Source organism: Silene latifolia, chromosome Y, assembly GCF_048544455.1.
Source record: "Silene latifolia isolate original U9 population chromosome Y, ASM4854445v1, whole genome shotgun sequence".
Classification (NCBI taxonomy): domain Eukaryota; kingdom Viridiplantae; phylum Streptophyta; class Magnoliopsida; order Caryophyllales; family Caryophyllaceae; genus Silene; species Silene latifolia.
In genome coordinates this window covers 311322242-311340424 of record NC_133538.1, presented here as the reverse complement: position 1 = coordinate 311340424, position 18183 = coordinate 311322242, and the positions used below count along the sequence as shown (strand labels likewise).

General features: G+C 33.9%; 1 protein-coding gene across 1 annotated transcript; it reads right to left on the bottom strand.

Moving 5' to 3' along the window:
* Nucleotides 1-13478: 13478 nt before the first annotated feature.
* LOC141633459 (1-phosphatidylinositol-3-phosphate 5-kinase FAB1B-like) lies at nt 13479-17383 on the bottom strand. The gene is made up of 5 exons (XM_074445926.1): nt 16173-17383; nt 14993-15742; nt 14735-14888; nt 14057-14401; nt 13479-13868 (listed from the first exon to the last, which is right to left on the bottom strand). The coding sequence occupies exons 1-5, from the start codon at nt 16775-16777 to the stop codon at nt 13731-13733; spliced, it is 1992 nt and encodes a 663-aa protein (XP_074302027.1). The 5' UTR covers nt 16778-17383; the 3' UTR covers nt 13479-13730.
* Between the last annotated feature and the right edge of the window lie 800 nt (nt 17384-18183).

The window sequence follows — 18183 nt, the reverse complement described above, 5'->3', positions numbered from 1 at the left end:
AAAATGTTACATTTACACTCGTAAAACATCACATTTACACTTGTAAAATGTTAAAATTATATAAATTCAAAATTTCCGTCACAAAAAATTAAATTTACACTCTTAAAATGTTACATTTACACTCGTAAAACATCACATTTACACTTGTAAAATGTTAAAATTATATAAACGTCACATTTACACTTGTAAAACTCATACAACATTACATTTACACTTCTGAAATCTAAAACTCAAAACTGATTAATTAGGGGCTATAGAGAGAAAGAAAAATTAATTAGTGTATAGAAATTTGATTAATGGTAATTTTTTTTGGTAATTTTCAATCTCAACCATCCATCTCAATCCAACCATCCACATTTTTTTCCTTTTCTTTTTAATGGCCTTTAATCAAATTCATCTCAACCATTCATTAAGGCCATCCAATGGCCCTTAGAGGGACTTATGGACTCAATGACACATGTTGGACTCATTAGAACTCCTCTCTCTCTCTCTCTCTCTCTCTCTATATATATATATATATATATATATATATATATATATATATATATATATATATATATATAGAGGTAAGATCTAATGAGTCCACCACTTCCATTGAGTCCATAAGTCCCTCTAAGGGCCATTGGATGGACTAAATGGAAGGTTGAGATGAATTTGATTAAAGGCCATTAAAAAGAAAAGGAAAAAAATGTGGATGGTTGGATTGAGATGGATGGTTGAGATTGAAAATTACCAAAAAAATTACCACTAATCAAATTTCTACACACTAATTAATTTTTCTTTCTCTCTCTAGCCCCTAATTAATCGGTTTTGAGTTTTAGATTTCAGAAGTATAAATGTAATGTTGTATGAGTTTTACAAGTGTAAATGTGACTAAAATATAATTTTAACATTTTACAAGTGTATATGTGAGGTTTTACGAGTGTAAATGTAACATTTTAAAAGTGTAAATTTGATTTTTTGTGACGGAAATTTTGAATTTATATAATTTTAACATTTTACAAGTGTAAATGTGAGGTTTTACGAGTGTAAATGTAACATTTTAAGAGTGTAAATTTATTTTTTTGTAACGGAAATTTTGAATTTATATAATTTTAACACTTTACAAGTGTAAATGTGAGGTTTTACGAGTGTAAATGTAACATTTTAAGAGTGTAAATTTATTTTTTTTGTAACGGAAATTTTGAATTTATATAATTTTAACACTTTACAAGTGTAAATGTGAGGTTTTACGAGTGTAAATGTAACATTTTAAGAGTGTAAATTTGTTTTTTTGTGACGGAAATTTTGAATTTATATAATTTTAACAGTTTACAAGTGTAAATGTGAGGTTTTACGAGTGTAAATGTAACATTTTAAGAGTGTAAATTTGATTTTTTGTGACGGAAATTTTGAATTTATATAATTTTAACATTTTACAAGTGTAAATGTGAGGTTTTACGAGTGTAAATGTAACATTTTAAGAGTGTAAATTTGATTTTTTTGTGACGGAAATTTTGAATTTATATAATTTTAACATTTTACAAGTGTAAATGTGAGGTTTTACGAGTGTAAATGTAACATTTTAAGAGTGTAAATTTGTTTTTTTGTGACGGAAATTTTGAATTTACATAATTTTAACATTTTACAAGTGTAAATGTGAGGTTTTACGAGTGTAAATGTAATATTTTAAGAGTGTAAATTTTATTTTTTGTGACTGAAATTTTGAATTTACATAATTTTTACATTTTACAAGTGTAAATGTGATGTTTTACGAGTGTAAATGTAGTATTTAAGAGTGTAAATTTCATTTTTTGTGACGGAAATTTTGAATTTATATAATTTTAACATTTTACAAGTGTAAATGTGATGTTTTTCGAGTGTAAATGTAGTATTTTAAGTGTAAATGTGAAGGTTTAAGAGTGTAAATTTGGTCCTTTGAGTGTGACTTTGGTCCTTTATAAGTGTAACTTTGGTCCTTTTACGACTAAAACTTTAGTCCGACTCCCAACAAACACCACCAACGCCGTCCTCCACCACCAACTCATATCCACGAAAATATGAGTGCAAATATATATAAATTTAACGAGTGTAAATGTTCAGATATACGAGTGTAAATGTAAAGAAATATGAGTGTAAATGTTAAGAAATATGAGTGTAAATGTACACAAATACAAGTGTAAATGTTAAGATTTACCAGTGTAAATGTAAAGAAATATGAGTGTAAATGTAAAGAAATATGAGTGTAAATGTTAAGAAATATGAGTGTAAATGTACACAAATACAAGTGTAAATGTTAAGATTTACGAGTGTAAATGTAAAGAAATATGAGTGTAAATGTGAGGAAATACGAGTGTAAATGTAATGATTTACGAGTGTAAATGTAGAGAATTTTGAAGAAATGAGTTTAATTTTAATAGAGTATAGGTGTAAATCTAAAAAATGAATGTAAATCTAATAAAATAATAGAGTAAAAGTGTAAATCTGAAAAAAAAAGTATATAAAATAAAATCTAAATAACAATAATAAACCACCAACAATATAGATCTAATATTAAATAAAAGTCGGTCAAATAAAAATGAGATTATAAAACAAAGTAAAAAAGATTGGTTGGTGGACTATGATTTAAACTCCCACATCAATAATGTACGAATCTGACTGCAGGGCCACCACAACTTTATTGTTTCCAAACTTTTTCAGACACTCAATCTTCAAACCACGAGAATGCCTAACAAGAGTAACAACAAACAAATCGTCGAAAACGAAAAAGTCTAAATATTTTCTAGATCTCGTGATGTACAAATAAGAACAACAAAAAATCAAAAAGGTGATAAAAAAAAGAACTCGTAAAATAAATAAACAAAACAAAAAAAAAATAAGAAAAAGAAAAAAAAATGCATGCGCGATGGACGGGAGGCGGCAGTAGAAGAGAGGCGGCAGAGGAGGGTGGGTGGTTGTCGGTGGTGTGGATCTGAAAACTTGGTGGTTTGTGGTAGTGGTGGTGGTGCGTGGTGGCAGATATGGTAAGAGGGGAGATGGTGGTGGTCGTGGGGAAAGGTGGCGTGAGGGTGGTGTCGGGTTGTGGTGGTGACGTGCGACAGATCTGAAAAAAAAAAAGGGTGGTGTCGGGTTGTGGTGCGTGGTTGGTGGTGGGTGGTTGGAGGGTTGGTGGTGTCGGGTTGTGGTGCGTGGTTGGTGGTGTCGAGTGCAGGGAGGTGGTGGTGGGTTGCTGTTGCGGCTGGGTTAGAGGAGGGAATTTATTTTTTGAATTTTGCTGTGGTGGTGTCGGGAAATGGCAGGCGTGGTGTCGAGGTGGTGGTCTCAGATCTGGAAAAAAGGAGAAGGGGAAGGAGGTGGATGTGGATGTGGTCGTTTGGTGGGTGGTTGGAGGGTGATGCGGGTGATGAAGGGAAGGGTGATGCGGGTTGTGGTTGTTTGTTGTGGTGGTGGGGTGGTGGTGGCGGACAGGTCGGGGTATGGTGGGGTTCTCTCGGTGGTGGTGAGGATGAGAGGAGGGAACTTTTTTTGGGTGTGTTTTTTGAATTTTTTGGATTTTTTGGTTTATAGAGAGATGAGAGAAATGGTATTTGTGTGATAGGAGAGAGAAGTGGGTGGAAAAAGAAAGGTTATATAGTGAAATTAAGGGTTGATTAGTGAGGTAGTGAGAGAGTGTGTTTTACATTAGTATTAATCCCTTATTTTAGCCTTAATCCTCCACTTTTTGCCTTCAATCTCAGCCCTTCATCCCATCTTTTCAAGGGTCCTAAATAGGACTTATGGACTCAATGTAAAAGGGTGGACTCACTTGATCTCTTCTCTATATATATATATATATATATATATATATATATATATATATATATATACTAACTTTTCAATCACCATATCAATCTTCTACTCCCAACATCCATCAATTCACAACATATATCGTCACATTCACATACAAGCTAACAAACACCACATATGACCTTGACATATACCCCCCAGGTGACCGGTTCAAAATTGTAGGACGAGTTCGCGACTTTAGGACGTCTCCCAAGTCTTTGCATTAGCTCCTACAATCTTTACCCCGGGTTCATTTTAATTGGCTCCCTATATTCATTAGATTCATTGGTTACAGGTTTCAGGATCGTCGCTCTGATACCATTTTGTAACACCCCCATACTCCAAGTGCCTTACCAGGACCACTCAGGTATAAAGATGTTACCATCTCGATTGCCCGAGGCAATGATAATCATAACACAATAACGAAACAGTATTTAAATAGTATAAAGTTAAGTGAAAGGTTACAATCCAAAACCAAATACCAAAATACGGTTACATGTTCTCAAAACTAACTGTCTACTCAACTAATGAAATGTTTGACAACTACTCAGGCTACAGCGGAAGACTCTATCATTAGAAAGTGGCACATCCCAGCTATCCCATGTAACTCGACTCATACCTGCTCAACAACTTCTCACCATCCCCGAATGGATCACCACAGTTTTTAAAACAATAAATGGGGTCAGTACTAATCACACAATTTATATAATCCAACAGTACAACAAACAACACAGCTCAATCGTCACAGATATACTCCAAACTCCATCCCCAACTCCTCAATACTGACTACACACTAAAGTGTGTAGCCCTGCCAGAGTGCCCATCGCAACAGGTCACTCCACGCCGCCAGTGGGGGACCGCAGCCGTTCCCACCTAATCCCCGCTCATCTCCGTTGACCGATAAACCCAAATTCCTTAATGTGCACATCCCTTCTGTGGCGGGTTCCACATAAGGCGAATAATGGGCATGAAGCCTGTAACACCCGAAGTTACTGAGAGTAAGGTTGTCCCACATCGGGGAATTGAGGAGGTTGTGATATGTTTATAAAGGATTCCACCCACCACTTAGTAACAAGGCCTTGTGCTTTTGGGCTTAAGTGAGGACAAATATGGGCCCAAAGGTGCACACCCATCTTATTGGGTTGTGTTACGACGGTGGTGGGTCGGGTTGTTATAAAGCCACTCCCGCAAGTGACTCCACTCAGCCAGGGACGCGCCCCGAAGAACACAGACAAATGCAAATAATCACAACTACTAAACAGCAATCAACACCAACAACCGTCACAATACTCGTATGATAACAATCAACAAACACAAATCACCACCAACACATTATGGGATTAACACTGAGTAGGGAAACCCTACCTGGAAAGAAATACATCAGACGATCTCAATAGTTGTTATTAAAAGGCCTCTTCTACGAATCCTCCTCCTAACATACAATCATACAATTACTACCAAATAAGAAATACAACAAAACCCCCAAATCCTCAAATTAGGGTTTAACTAACTTTAACGAAATACCATAAAAACAGTACGTAGATCTTACCCTCGACGCAAGGATTAAAAAGGTATAAAGAAAGACGAATTCCGACCTTCCAAGTTCCGGGATTTGCCAACAATGCGATTGATGCGAAGAACGTAGATTGTTTTCTCTTTTGAAAGTAATTAGGTTTGTAAAAGTGTCTTAAGAAAGTGACAGAAGTGATTATATATTAAATCGCATTATTAACAAAACCCGACAAATCATCCCCCCGTAAACCGGCTACTCGATCGAGTAGCTGACATACTCGATCGAGTGCCGCCTACTCGATCGAGTATCGAGGTTACTCGATCGAGTACCCAACAGGTAAGAAACTGTTTTAAATCGCAAAGCACCCTTACTCGACAGAGTAAGGCCCACTCGATAGAGTACCCAGAGGCTCATAAAACCGTAGTATTATATAAACTTAAGGACACTGTAAATCAGAAATGGCAGAAGACAGAAACAGAAACAATACCTGGTGTCTGATGGAGGATCTGATCTGTAGTTTGGCTGCTTTCTTGACAGGAAGCTGACTTTTCCTAAATATCGACGTGCCGAAAACAGATTTCTTAAGATGATCAGATTGCTGAACTATTATCATATGGGGTGAAAAGGAAATTTGTGATGCCATTGAATCTACTTCACTAAAATCAGGAAATAAATAAGGATGAATACACGATGAATCAGTAAAAGCTGTAAGAAAACTAAGAAGACGAGAATGTTGTCCCTAAGGTCTTTTATAATAGAAAATTGTATCCCGAAAAAACCGTCTCACAGAAGATTTAGTGACTTGTAACTTCTATAGTATGACCGACCTTATAGGAGACTTAATGACTCAACTTCGTCAAGTGATAGATTAAACACAAATTCAATTCGTTTTAAACCAGAATTTGACAAATCCGTCTTAAACAATAACCGGGTTAAATAGATGGATGAGACAAAAAACAGAATGCCTAGTAAATAACAAATTGTCATTCCATGCACCTAAATGAGATATTTTTAATCTATTTTACACTTAAAACGGATATAACCGTCTTAAAAAATACATGCAGAATCATTAAGAGCCTAATTACAGTCCATTATGTGGGGTAAGGGGGGCCCACATGGATTATCTTGTACTGTGTGCACACAAGAGTCTTCATTGGTTGGTTAAGTACTTAAGTTGGATAGTTCTTAATGCAATTGATTGGTCTAGTAGCTCTTGCTCTTTCTAATTCTTAAGAAAATAGTTGTATAGTGTATAAGATGTGTCACTATCCTTATCTCAATCTACTATTATAATCATACTAAAGATTTTTGAACACATTTAATAGAAGTAATGTTAGATGGCCTACTTATTTGGTAATATTCCTAAAAAAAAGAGTATATTAAACTAAAGTTAAGATAAAAGGTACTCCTTCCCATTCACTCCAAAAAAAAAATTGGTTTTATCACAGTTTTTTTTTTTTTTTTTTTTGATAAGGTAAAGAAACTAGATTGATCGAAATCAATCTATAATATCCTTGCAGATAAGAATGGTAAAAGAAAATCAATGATTTTCAAAATTACCAGGAATCAAGCATAGTAAAAGGGCATCAAAGAGGAAAACTCTTAAAAGAAATTTCACTTTTAATTGCCCAACAAAGAATTAAAGAATAAAATAAAATAAATATACTTAAAAAAATTACTACGAAATGCAAATAATTCTAAAGGGGGGCAAAAGGAGCCCAAACTGTGTTGGAAAACTCTCAGATTTCAGAAGCAACAAAATTCAAGATTCCATTAGAAATCGAAAAATTAAGTGCTATAATTTCCAACCACATAATCTGATAATCATGTACATACATTTCTATAATCAACAATGATATTAGATACAAAAAAAAATTCTTGTAATATTGCTTTTAATTCCTTGATCTAAACTTCTTTAATCTAAGACATATGACTAAAATATGGTTTTATCACACTTCTTTAGTTATACATTATTTAAAATTATAAGAATTTGATATTATTGTAATATTTATGTTGATAAATCAAATAAGATCTCGTATGACTATATTGTCTTTTATAGATTACAATGAATTAATGATAAGAAAGATTCTCTACTACCATAAATAATGCCAAAAACTAAATGTTATCTTTGAAGTGGATGAGAGAAAGTATATCTTAAAACTTTGAACTTTATGTGTGTCTAGCAAAGGTTTTCGAGGTATCTTATTTGTAACTGTTCCAAGACTATACAACTGGATGTACAATGAGCATTGTATATCCAAGGTTATTTTAGTCTCTTTTTTAAATAATTTTGCAAAAAAAAAAAAAGTAACTAATTCAATTTTCAATCTAATCCTCATTCTCTCTCTGACTGTTTCCATATTTTTCTAACTTCTCTTCATCTTCCTCCATCATCCAGTTAATGAATCATCTTCTCCCTTAAATTATTATAATTAATTGATTATGCGGAACTGAGCACATCTTGAAAGAAGTTTTTTATCCAAAATTTATAATGCATGAAAATAGTTGAAGCTCGTATTATTTTTACATTAGCTCGTATTTTTATCTGAATATCTCGTATTCTTATGTGCTCGTATTTTAAAGCTCATGATCATTTTAAGCTTGTATTCTTTTTACGTTAGCTCGTATTCTTATCTTAATAGCTCGTATTCTTATGTACTCGTATTTTTAAGTTTGTGATACTTTTAAGCTCGTGTTCTTTTTTACTTTAGCTTGTATTCTTATCTTAATAGTTTGTATGCTTATGTGCTCGTTTTTTTAAGTTCGTGATCCTTTTAAGCTCGTATTCTTTTTACATTAGCTCATATTCTTATCTTAATAGCTCGTATTCTTAGGTGCTCGTATTTTTTAGTTCGTATTCTTTTAATAATAGTTCGTATGATTGCTGTAGAAATTTACCTCAAAGTATTGTTAGATGCAATTTTCCTTTCTGATGATGATATAAATTGCTTCTCGTTCACGAAATATTGTTAGATGCATTTTTCCTCCTTGATGATAATGTAAATTGCTTCCCTTTCACCATTTTAGAATCAAAATTATGGAGAAGAGAGATTTGTCGACTGTCGTTTAAGAGAAATTTAGATAACAGAAGGAAGAGGGTTTGTCGACTGAAGAGAAATCGGAATTAGGGAAAAAGAAGATGCGTAGAATTTATTTTTATTTTTGTTGGGCTTAGATAGATATATAAAATATATGGGCCTGTTGTACAATGCTACTGTACAACAGGATGTAGGATCCTATTTGTGTATTTGTAAGTGTTTTAGGCGTTTTTGTAAGTTTGGTTTTCATTTGAATGCAATGGGCGACGACAAGATAATTATTGTAAAGTCACCGTATACGGTATGCCAGATTGACTTAGAGGATCTGTTCTTTTACACAAAATTTCAGCTTATTTTAGTTCAGTTCAGCTCTATTCAGTTCAGTTCGAATTTCTTCAGTTCAATTCAGCTCATCTCTTCACAAATTAACTCATACTTTAATTTAACTCAATTCAGTTCAGCAGTTTTCAGCTTGAAAAAAAAATGGCTTAGTTAAAGATTAAAAATTAGTGGGGAAAATCATAGTTGTCTATCTAATAAGCCTAATTTCTGGTAGAGCAAATGTTGGATACTTTGAGCATAACTATGATTAAACCTAATCATAGGATTTTTTGGGCTAAGCAATAAATCTACTTCTTGGAAATTTGAGCTATGCAATAAACTCTAATGAACCTTTTTTTTTTGAAGAAAATTAATTTGGGCTACATTCATTTTTTTCTCATTGTCATCATCAACTCAACAAAAACTATCATAAAGTTTTAACACAAATGGTATTAGAATAAGTGTCCTCCGATAATAATGCGATCACAAATGTCGATCATAATGATCACATGTTTAAATCTCATATTTAAGAAAACATGTGGGAAGTAATATTTTACAGTCAACTGGTCCACACATATCGGTAATGATTGGCTGACTAGAGTTTGACATTATTGTCGTGCGACGGTGGTGATCAATTGATCCCCTTAGGTCATACCTATATGGAAATACTCTTAATTGATTATTTAATTAATCGTATGCCGATACGAGTTAATTAAATTGCTTAAAATTGACGGATGATTTTGTGAGTAAAATTAACCTGTCTCATTGTAATTCGATTAAATAAAATACGTACTAAGTAATCAAATTGTTTTACTACTTAGATAAAATTATTGTTTACGAAACAATTGAAATTGAATGAATAATTTATTATAAATACAAGACGTTGTAATTTATAATTTGATAAACCATTTTGGTACAAGTAATCAAGAATTACTAGTTAAATTTTGTATGTTACATATTTTATTAATATGTTGATTTTTAATATGTTAAAAAATACATTATAGTGTAACATGTCATGTAACATGCGACACATGACAAAATTGACAAATGACAATATAAAATGGACCTTCCATTTTATGTTGTGTGTGCTGAAATGGAGGGAGTATTAGAGTTAAATTGTGTTGATTATTTTAAATAAGGGAAACACAATGATTGTACTCTAGTTGTAGTCATGCAACCCTATTACTTTTGAGAAGAGCAATTTTTCCATGCATTGGCCACAATACTTCCCCCAACCGGTTTTTAGCATGAAAAATGGCAAAAGTTTTTCATATAATTATTCACTACTTCATCATCTATTTTTCTAGTGTTAGAAAAATTAATCAACTCTCTACTTTTGTGAAAAATTTTAAAGAAATAAAACTCACAAAATTCTTCTCTCTTGGCCGAAAATACAAGAGAACAAAATACCATTTTTGTGTCCAAATTTTAAGTAAGATTAGTATTATTACTAGTTCATAATAATATTAGTTATTAAGGGTGTTCCTTGGGTATAAACTTTTGGGAGAGATTCTAATTTGAATCTTAGTTCATCCGTTGTTGGAAAGCTCAAGAACTAACAAGTAGGAGATCTTGTTGGTGCCCAAAATCCGAAACACCAATGTAAGAAGTGACGATTTCTTCTCTACTTTGTTTTATGTTTGCATGCATAAGATCTTGTATTTATTTTATGACCAAATAAATTAATTCATATATGAATATATATACTAATGAGATTAATTAATCCCAAAAAGTGGTATCAAGAGCCTTTGGTTGTTTGCATGCAAATCGGTTTATTGTTTTTCCGAGTTAATCTTATTAACAAATAAAACTTGTAATTTTGTGTTTATTATGATATATCACGAAATCACTTTGCATGTTAAAGTTTCTGGTCCTAAAATGTATTTGGGATATTTTGGTTCATTTATGGATTTTATTGTTTATTTTATATATTATTGGCATTAAAATGTGCTTTTTATGATAAAAATGTCATTTTTGGACGAAAAATAGCTAATCTTCGAATTTTTCAGTGGTTTTTGGATATATTTTCACATATATTATCTACTGATGGCATGTTAAATCTCGTGATAAACTAAGTTATTTTGCATGAAATATGGATTTTATAAGCTTAAATCGAATTTAAAGGGTTTATTAGGTTAATATGAGTTATATTTCGAATATGGTCATGGAAATTTAATATGTTGTCACATGCATTTTTACTCAGTGCGTGTAAAAATATTAGAGGTATTGGACTCCTTTAGCATGATTTATGAATTTTTGAGTAAAAATTAAATAAATAGTGACCAATGTTGTCAGGATCGGGATTCTACTTTGGATCGATGGGGAGGGTAGGATCGAATCGATAAAATCAGATCGTAGAATCGTAAGATTCTACAAACTCACTAAATATAATTTTTTATTTAGTAAAAACATATAATTGAAAATCAAAACTCTTATTTATTAATATTTATTCATAAAATAAATATTGGTAATTAATGATTTTTGTATCATTGTATGAACAATTTACACGAAATTTGGGTGTTACGGTGTCATTATAAAAATATATATTAATTTTTTTTATAATGGAATCGGATCGTAGGATCGTAAAATCGTAGGATCGTATTATGATCCCATCTCTAGAAAGTTTCAAATTAATAGGATCGTAAGATTCTACAACTATGATAGAATCGTATGATCCAAGATCGGTCAAGCATTTTTGGATCGTAAAATCGTAGAATCGTTGGATCGAATCGCGATTCTAACAACAATGATAGTGACTTTATTTAGTATATAATGCTAAAACATATTTCATGACTAAATAAAAATGTCACATGTTGCATTTTATCATATATTTCAGATCAAAAAATGAAAAGTTGATGAAAATAAATTTTCTCATATTTTAATGGTCATATTCGTTAAAAACGATAAACCGCAACATTGTTTTTCTCGATATTTTTCAAAATATTTAACCTAAGTTTTGAACATTATGAGTGTCATGGTATTTTTCCAGAATGTTCATGAGTTTAAATTTCAAATTTTGGAATTATTTAAAATTTTTATAATTTAATTTGAAGTTTATAACATAATTTTGTATTTTTGGTCCATAATGAACAATATTAAGAAATCAGGTTGAGTTATTGTCAAAATATTAGTGAAGACTAAGTTTTGAGTCCTAAGATGGTTAGGGTAATTAACTTGTACATAAATATGAATTTATGTAATTATTGTGATTTTAATAAGTTAAATCACGCAAATCCATAAAAACCGATAAAATATTCGATATTGGCTCTTAAAAGGCGATTTAGCATAAAATTAAGCATGTTCATACATATTATAATGCTGCATTTTATTTATAATTGTCATATTTTTATTTTATATAGTTTTTGAATTATGTAATTTTACTTAGTATGGCCTTAGTTTTTAATTGGTATTACCCGAAATGTATGGGAATATCGATTCGGTTGTAATTATTGTGATCTCGTATCACCGTTTTGTAATTTAATAGATTTAATTTTTATTACAAATGTACAATAGAAAATTATGTATTTTTTATTTATTAATTGTAATTTTCCCGGAGTTTCCATGAAGAAGGTGTTACCTCGAGATGCGTGCCCAGACCGAAGATCAAGAGACCAAAGGAGTTGGTTTCCGAATTTGTAATAGTTTATTAAATTTACTATTTTAGGAAGGTCATACTAGGATTTTATTTTTATGCTTTGCATTTTATTTATATGTTGCATGCATCGCTAAATCGCCATAACTAAACATGCATTTTATATCGAGTTTATCGACTATGTCAATTACAATTATCGTAGTTCACCGCATTAGTTCACTTAAAACGTGATAGATAATAAATTGACATGACCTATCGCTAAATAAACAATTGAGTCTTAGCCTTACCAAAAATTAGAAACCATGAAAACCTATTTCGTGAGGGAGTGCGCTCGGCCAAACCGGGGTACAAACCTTGTTACGTAGGGGAAGTGGGTGATAAATGTCTATCCACCGAATTCATGTTGATGAGGGTTGTATCGCCAAAGCGTGCCCAAGTTAATGTGAATTTGGATCATGGACACATTTATTCGAAATTTGGGTTGTACTCAACAAAAGTATTCTCGACCATAGCCGGATGTGTTTTGGGCTAAAGATAAAAATTAATAATAGCCAGCACCCTCCAAGATCTAAAATTGACTTTTCACCGTCTACAGACTGTAGAAATAAAAGCCCTACTGAGTATAATACTGTACAACATTGACTTGGCTTGATATATCACAAGTACGGTCAGCCAAGACTACAGTTTGTGAGTTGCAATGGTAATACAGTCACAATCATAGTAAGGCCAGTAGAACCTAGAATAAGCAGAGACTACTTTTAGTAGTTGTATCTTGATAATTTAGTCCGAGTTTTATCCGAATCTTGAGGATAATAAGCACTTTGATAGCAAACATTTTCAAATACTGGCTATCAAAACCGACTTGCTTCATGATCCTGAACTCTTTGGAGTATGTGTTGCAATCATTTCAAGATGTGATCCATTGTTTTCTACTTTCTGGTTGGTCATTGAAAGCCTTGATATTTATAAAAGTCTCAGATGAGTTCTTACATTTAATCATTCAGTATTGATGTCAGTGTTAAATGAGGTCCTATATATTGTGGTATTGGTCGCGATCGCAAATCACAATCACGCACTATGATGCAATGGTGCAATCAAGTGTCATGGTTTATCACAAGTTCACAACTTGTTACTGTATAAGTCATGTTAGCTGCATCGGTCTAGTATCAGCAACATTCGTCTAAAACCAGATTATCAATCAAATATCGGCTAAAAAACTGGCGATAGAAGGCAGCCTCTTTATACAATGCCTACAGAGATGACAACACTAACAAATACAAGTACAAATCTTTGAAAGAGGACATAAATTGATATACACACTGCTAATCAATGCTGCAGTCAAATTTTGTGAAACTAAGAAGCAGTCCTAGTATTTCCTAACAATGTATGTGGAAAGATACATTCTCAGTTGTTGTAGAACCCGACTAAGAATGACAATAAACCAATTAGAAGACTGTTATACTTAAGCGAGCAAAACATTGGTCACGCGAAGAGGAGTTAAGAAGAGTAGATCAGATATTTGAGGATTAAGCTTGGCCACTTTGTTAAGGCATCCGTGAAAAGTCAGATTTTGCTGTTCGCAGTTGAATGAGCCTGAGCCCTGAGATCATTCATCAATCTATATTTACACATACCCAACTGCAGCTCTAGTTTTCATCAATAAAACTAGGCTTCTGTCTTTCTCAGAGGAAGTGTCTATCCAGAATCAAAATTTCTAACTTTGATTTCATGAAACACGATGACAGGAAAAAAATAAAAAACCATAAAATCATAGTTCAGGCGACTTACGGTACAACCGAGCGGCTTCGGACAATCTTCAAAATACATCAATGTCTTGGTCAACTTTTTGCCATTTTGACCAGCAGATCCATGGCCCTCGAAACATTTCTCCACATGAAAATGGTCACAATAGCCCATCTTTTGTGCCGAGAGGTGGTCGATAGAGGGAACTATTTGAGCTCCTGTACAACGAGCTATGCGCTCAAGAAGAGGTCTCTTGATGTTGAGGACAAGAGATATGTCCTTTGCAAGAATGTACTCTTGCGCATATCGGGAAACCGACTTCTCCACTAAGAGGAGATTAGGGCGGTGAGCATCTATCTTTGCCACTGCCATCTTTAAATGATCCATTTCCTGTTTAAAAGGGTAAGCTCAACATTATAGGATCACTAAGAGTATATCAAAATTTTCAAGAAACCATTATTTTGCCTCCGAGTCCTCCGTCCAAGCCAATAGTGTATTTTTTCTTTTGGGTCAGTTTCTTATGAAAACACATGCAAGTAGGCTATGGAATCTCACCCTCATTCTCCACCAGATAAAACATGTATAAAAACACAACGTAAACTATTGGGCAAGACAAACCAAAATGGAACATGCGATTGCAAACTATTGGCTGGGATCAAGGGATGGGACAGATACAGCCAATTTAGAGGACTGTAATAAAATAAAAATAAGGTGACCAAGTACCTGTTGTAAGAGAGTATCAAAACTTGACAAAAGATTAGAAACCCGCTGATATTCCAGGGCTCCGCTAAGGATCATAACACGAGGTTTCTCTATTCTTGTTGTCATTCGTCTATGAGCCACATTTTTCTTGCACACTATTCCTTTGATAACCACACTAACACAAACAATACCAAAGTTTCAGGAAAGGTAACAATTCTAGAAATGAGAGCAAAACTTTCTAAAGATTCTGACCACAATATAAATACACTAATGACTCACCTCTCTGAACGACGCCCACTGGCTAGGCACTTGACCTTGACATAGCCACCAGGATCCATACCCCCGCCTCTGCTTGTGTCAGGCTTCAGAAGTGTAGCAGCCTCCCAAGAAAGAGCAGTAATAATTTCTAACCAACTCTCTCTAACATCATCATCACTAACTGGAATGTTCTCAACCTGCAAAAGTTGAGAAACCAGGGCCCTAAAATGGCCATCAACAATGTTCTTCACAACCTTCTTCTGCTCGTCACCAGACCTGTCCTTACCATGATCGCTACTGCTACCAAAACTGCTAGAGGAGCGTAACTGGCCCCAACCTTCTGCTGCATCACCATCTTCATCATCGTCAAACAACCCACTTTCTCTGTCATCCTCTTCGTTTTCGGGTTCCGGTGGAAGCCACAGAAGTCCATTGTTCTCAAAATCAACGGGCTCAATATTAACGTCTTCTGCAGCACAATAAGATGAAGGTGCTTCAGATTCGTCATCAGCGTTGTGAACATCTGTCTTTTCAACCTGTTGGAGTGCATCATTCTGGGCATCATAATTGTCCTGGAAACCATAACTGCTCAAGCCTTTTGCATCAGCATTTTCCATATCAGGAACAAAATTATGTGACTCAAAGTTACTTTGCATGCCACTGAATTCAACAGGGTCATAGTAGTCATTAGCTTGAGAGCTACTTTTAGCTTTGGAATCTGATTGATATACACTATAGGCTTCATCATCGTCGTCGTCACTCCTGACATTGCTGAATACATCCATAATATCAGTGAAATTATGTCCGTAACATGAATAGAATTATGGTAGTTTCACACAGCTCAGGATAAGCTAACATGCAGGTCATCATACAGGAAACGGAAAGAGGATAGTAAGTTTTCAAGGGACTGTGTCATACTCCATACTAACAATAATCTGAGTGAAACCAAGTTTCCAACCATGTTATATAACCCCTACCCCTATGGCCCTATTACCATTAGCGCACCAACAAAGACAAAAGGAAGTCACTATCATTATAAGGGTCGGTTCAGTCTCATGATACATCAGACAGTCTCAAAAACGAATTTTTGTTAAGGAAAAGGTAAGCATCAAACAATTCCAAGCAAAGGCATGTGAATTACAAACAGAAACTCCAATAAAATATTGAAAAATTGCTTAACCCGAAAGGAGAAGAGATGAACCTGTTTGTGCCTGACCCATATTGATTTACAGATGAGTCATCAGCATATGTAACCAAAATATTGCTCTTTCCTGGTCCTTCCCCACCCTGAACATCCATAGAAGGATCCATCACTGCCGACTCATACGGACTAATGGAAAGATTCTCAGAGATTTGTTCACATAGACCAAACGACATTGAACAAATAGTAATAGTGCTACCATAAGCAGTGCAACTGGATTTTGAACTGGCGATGCTAGCCTCTGAGGGAGACCGACAAATACCATCAGTGGTACTATCTCCAACACGAGCTACACCTTGTTGCCATTGCTTAAAGCAGAAGTTGCAAACCCGAACCTTCTCCCATTCATCCCGTAAGTAACTCGAGTTATCAGTATTTGCTGGGACCCAATTGGCTGTACATTTTCCACAGAAGATCCGACCACAAAGTCGACAATGGTGTCTACGGTTGAATAAAGTAAACTGAGCATCACAATCATAGCATACCCTACAACTATCATCTGGCATCCAAAAATCCCTTGACACATTCGCAGATTCTGACCGCCATGGCATCCATGTTTTCAGAATGCCAAATAAATCGAAACTCTTATTATTTGCTTGGTCCATCAAATAACAATCCTCCTTCCCCACTCATTGTGCACTGTTCATTTGGCTGCACAATAACCTTAAGGTAACCTCACACCAAAATGCAAGCCCTTAAAGTAGGGGGGTGGGGTGGGGGGGAGGAGTAACCCTAATTCCCTCGAAAAATTCCTAAACCTTAACAACAATAAATCCGATAAAGAATCTAACTTTCACAAATACGAGTCACACTTCCCGCATCAGAAAGGGCTGCTATCATCCTACAATTACACTCCACTAGCTTACTCCTTCATTCTTTTCCTCACAGCCTACAATTACAATGACAGAACAAAACAAATTCAAAACCCGAAATCCGAATCACTCAAATTAAATCAACTGAAACTTCAATCTCCTGCAATATCAGTATGAACCCAAAACTTAAGAAAACTGATCAAAGATTATCAGATTTCTGAAAAAGATAATCACTCAAAACTCAATTCACTAGTAAACTAAATTAACAATCTATCTATCTATCTATCTATATCTATATTATTAAAGGAAGCTTTTTTCGAGCGATTACCAAGAATCCAAATCGTACGAACTTCTTAAATTTAAAATAAATATAAAAATTTAACAAAAGATATAGTTTCAAATACTCTTATCATGTTAACGTACAATTTAATTGAAACTGCAACTCTAATAATCTAATGCTATTATAATCATCACCTTATATATACCTTGCGTTGTGCACCAAAAAAATACACCTTGCGTTGTGTTGGGAAAAACTCGTATTTTCCTCTTTGTGTAATTACGGGAAAAATAAATAAAGTGAGTAATTAAATTGAGACAAAGACACAATAGAATTTTTGGTTACGTGAAAAACCCAAATAGGTAAACAACCGCGGGACGAGTAGTCCAATTCTTCCACTATAATATTTGTAGTAGGATTACAAGTCGTCACCTTAATACGGTGGATATCTCTCACTATTAATAGTGGCTTTCTTCTCTCACAAAACTCTCACAATAATAATACTAATTATTGTGGATTAATAATATATGTTTTGTATTTTTGATTGATTAAATGAACTCTCTAATCTCACGTATATATAGGTGATCATGAGGAGAGAGTTACTACTTCCTTAAAAGCTTAAATGAATGTTTCACACATTCATTCGATGATGGCGTTTTGAGCATTGAAGAAAACAATGCATCTAACTCACACATTCAATAGATGAGTTTCATCTCATATGAAACATCTTAGATTTAATTGTTGTGTAAATTCCCTCAATTAAAGAGAGAATAACCCAACAAATCTCCCCCTTCTCGACTTAATTGGAGGGCATCACCACACCGGAACCATCACAACAATCATCGAACTTCTTTGTTGATATGGTTTTGGTCATCATGTCGGACCAATTGTCATCAGTGTGAACTTTATCAAGTTGAAGCTT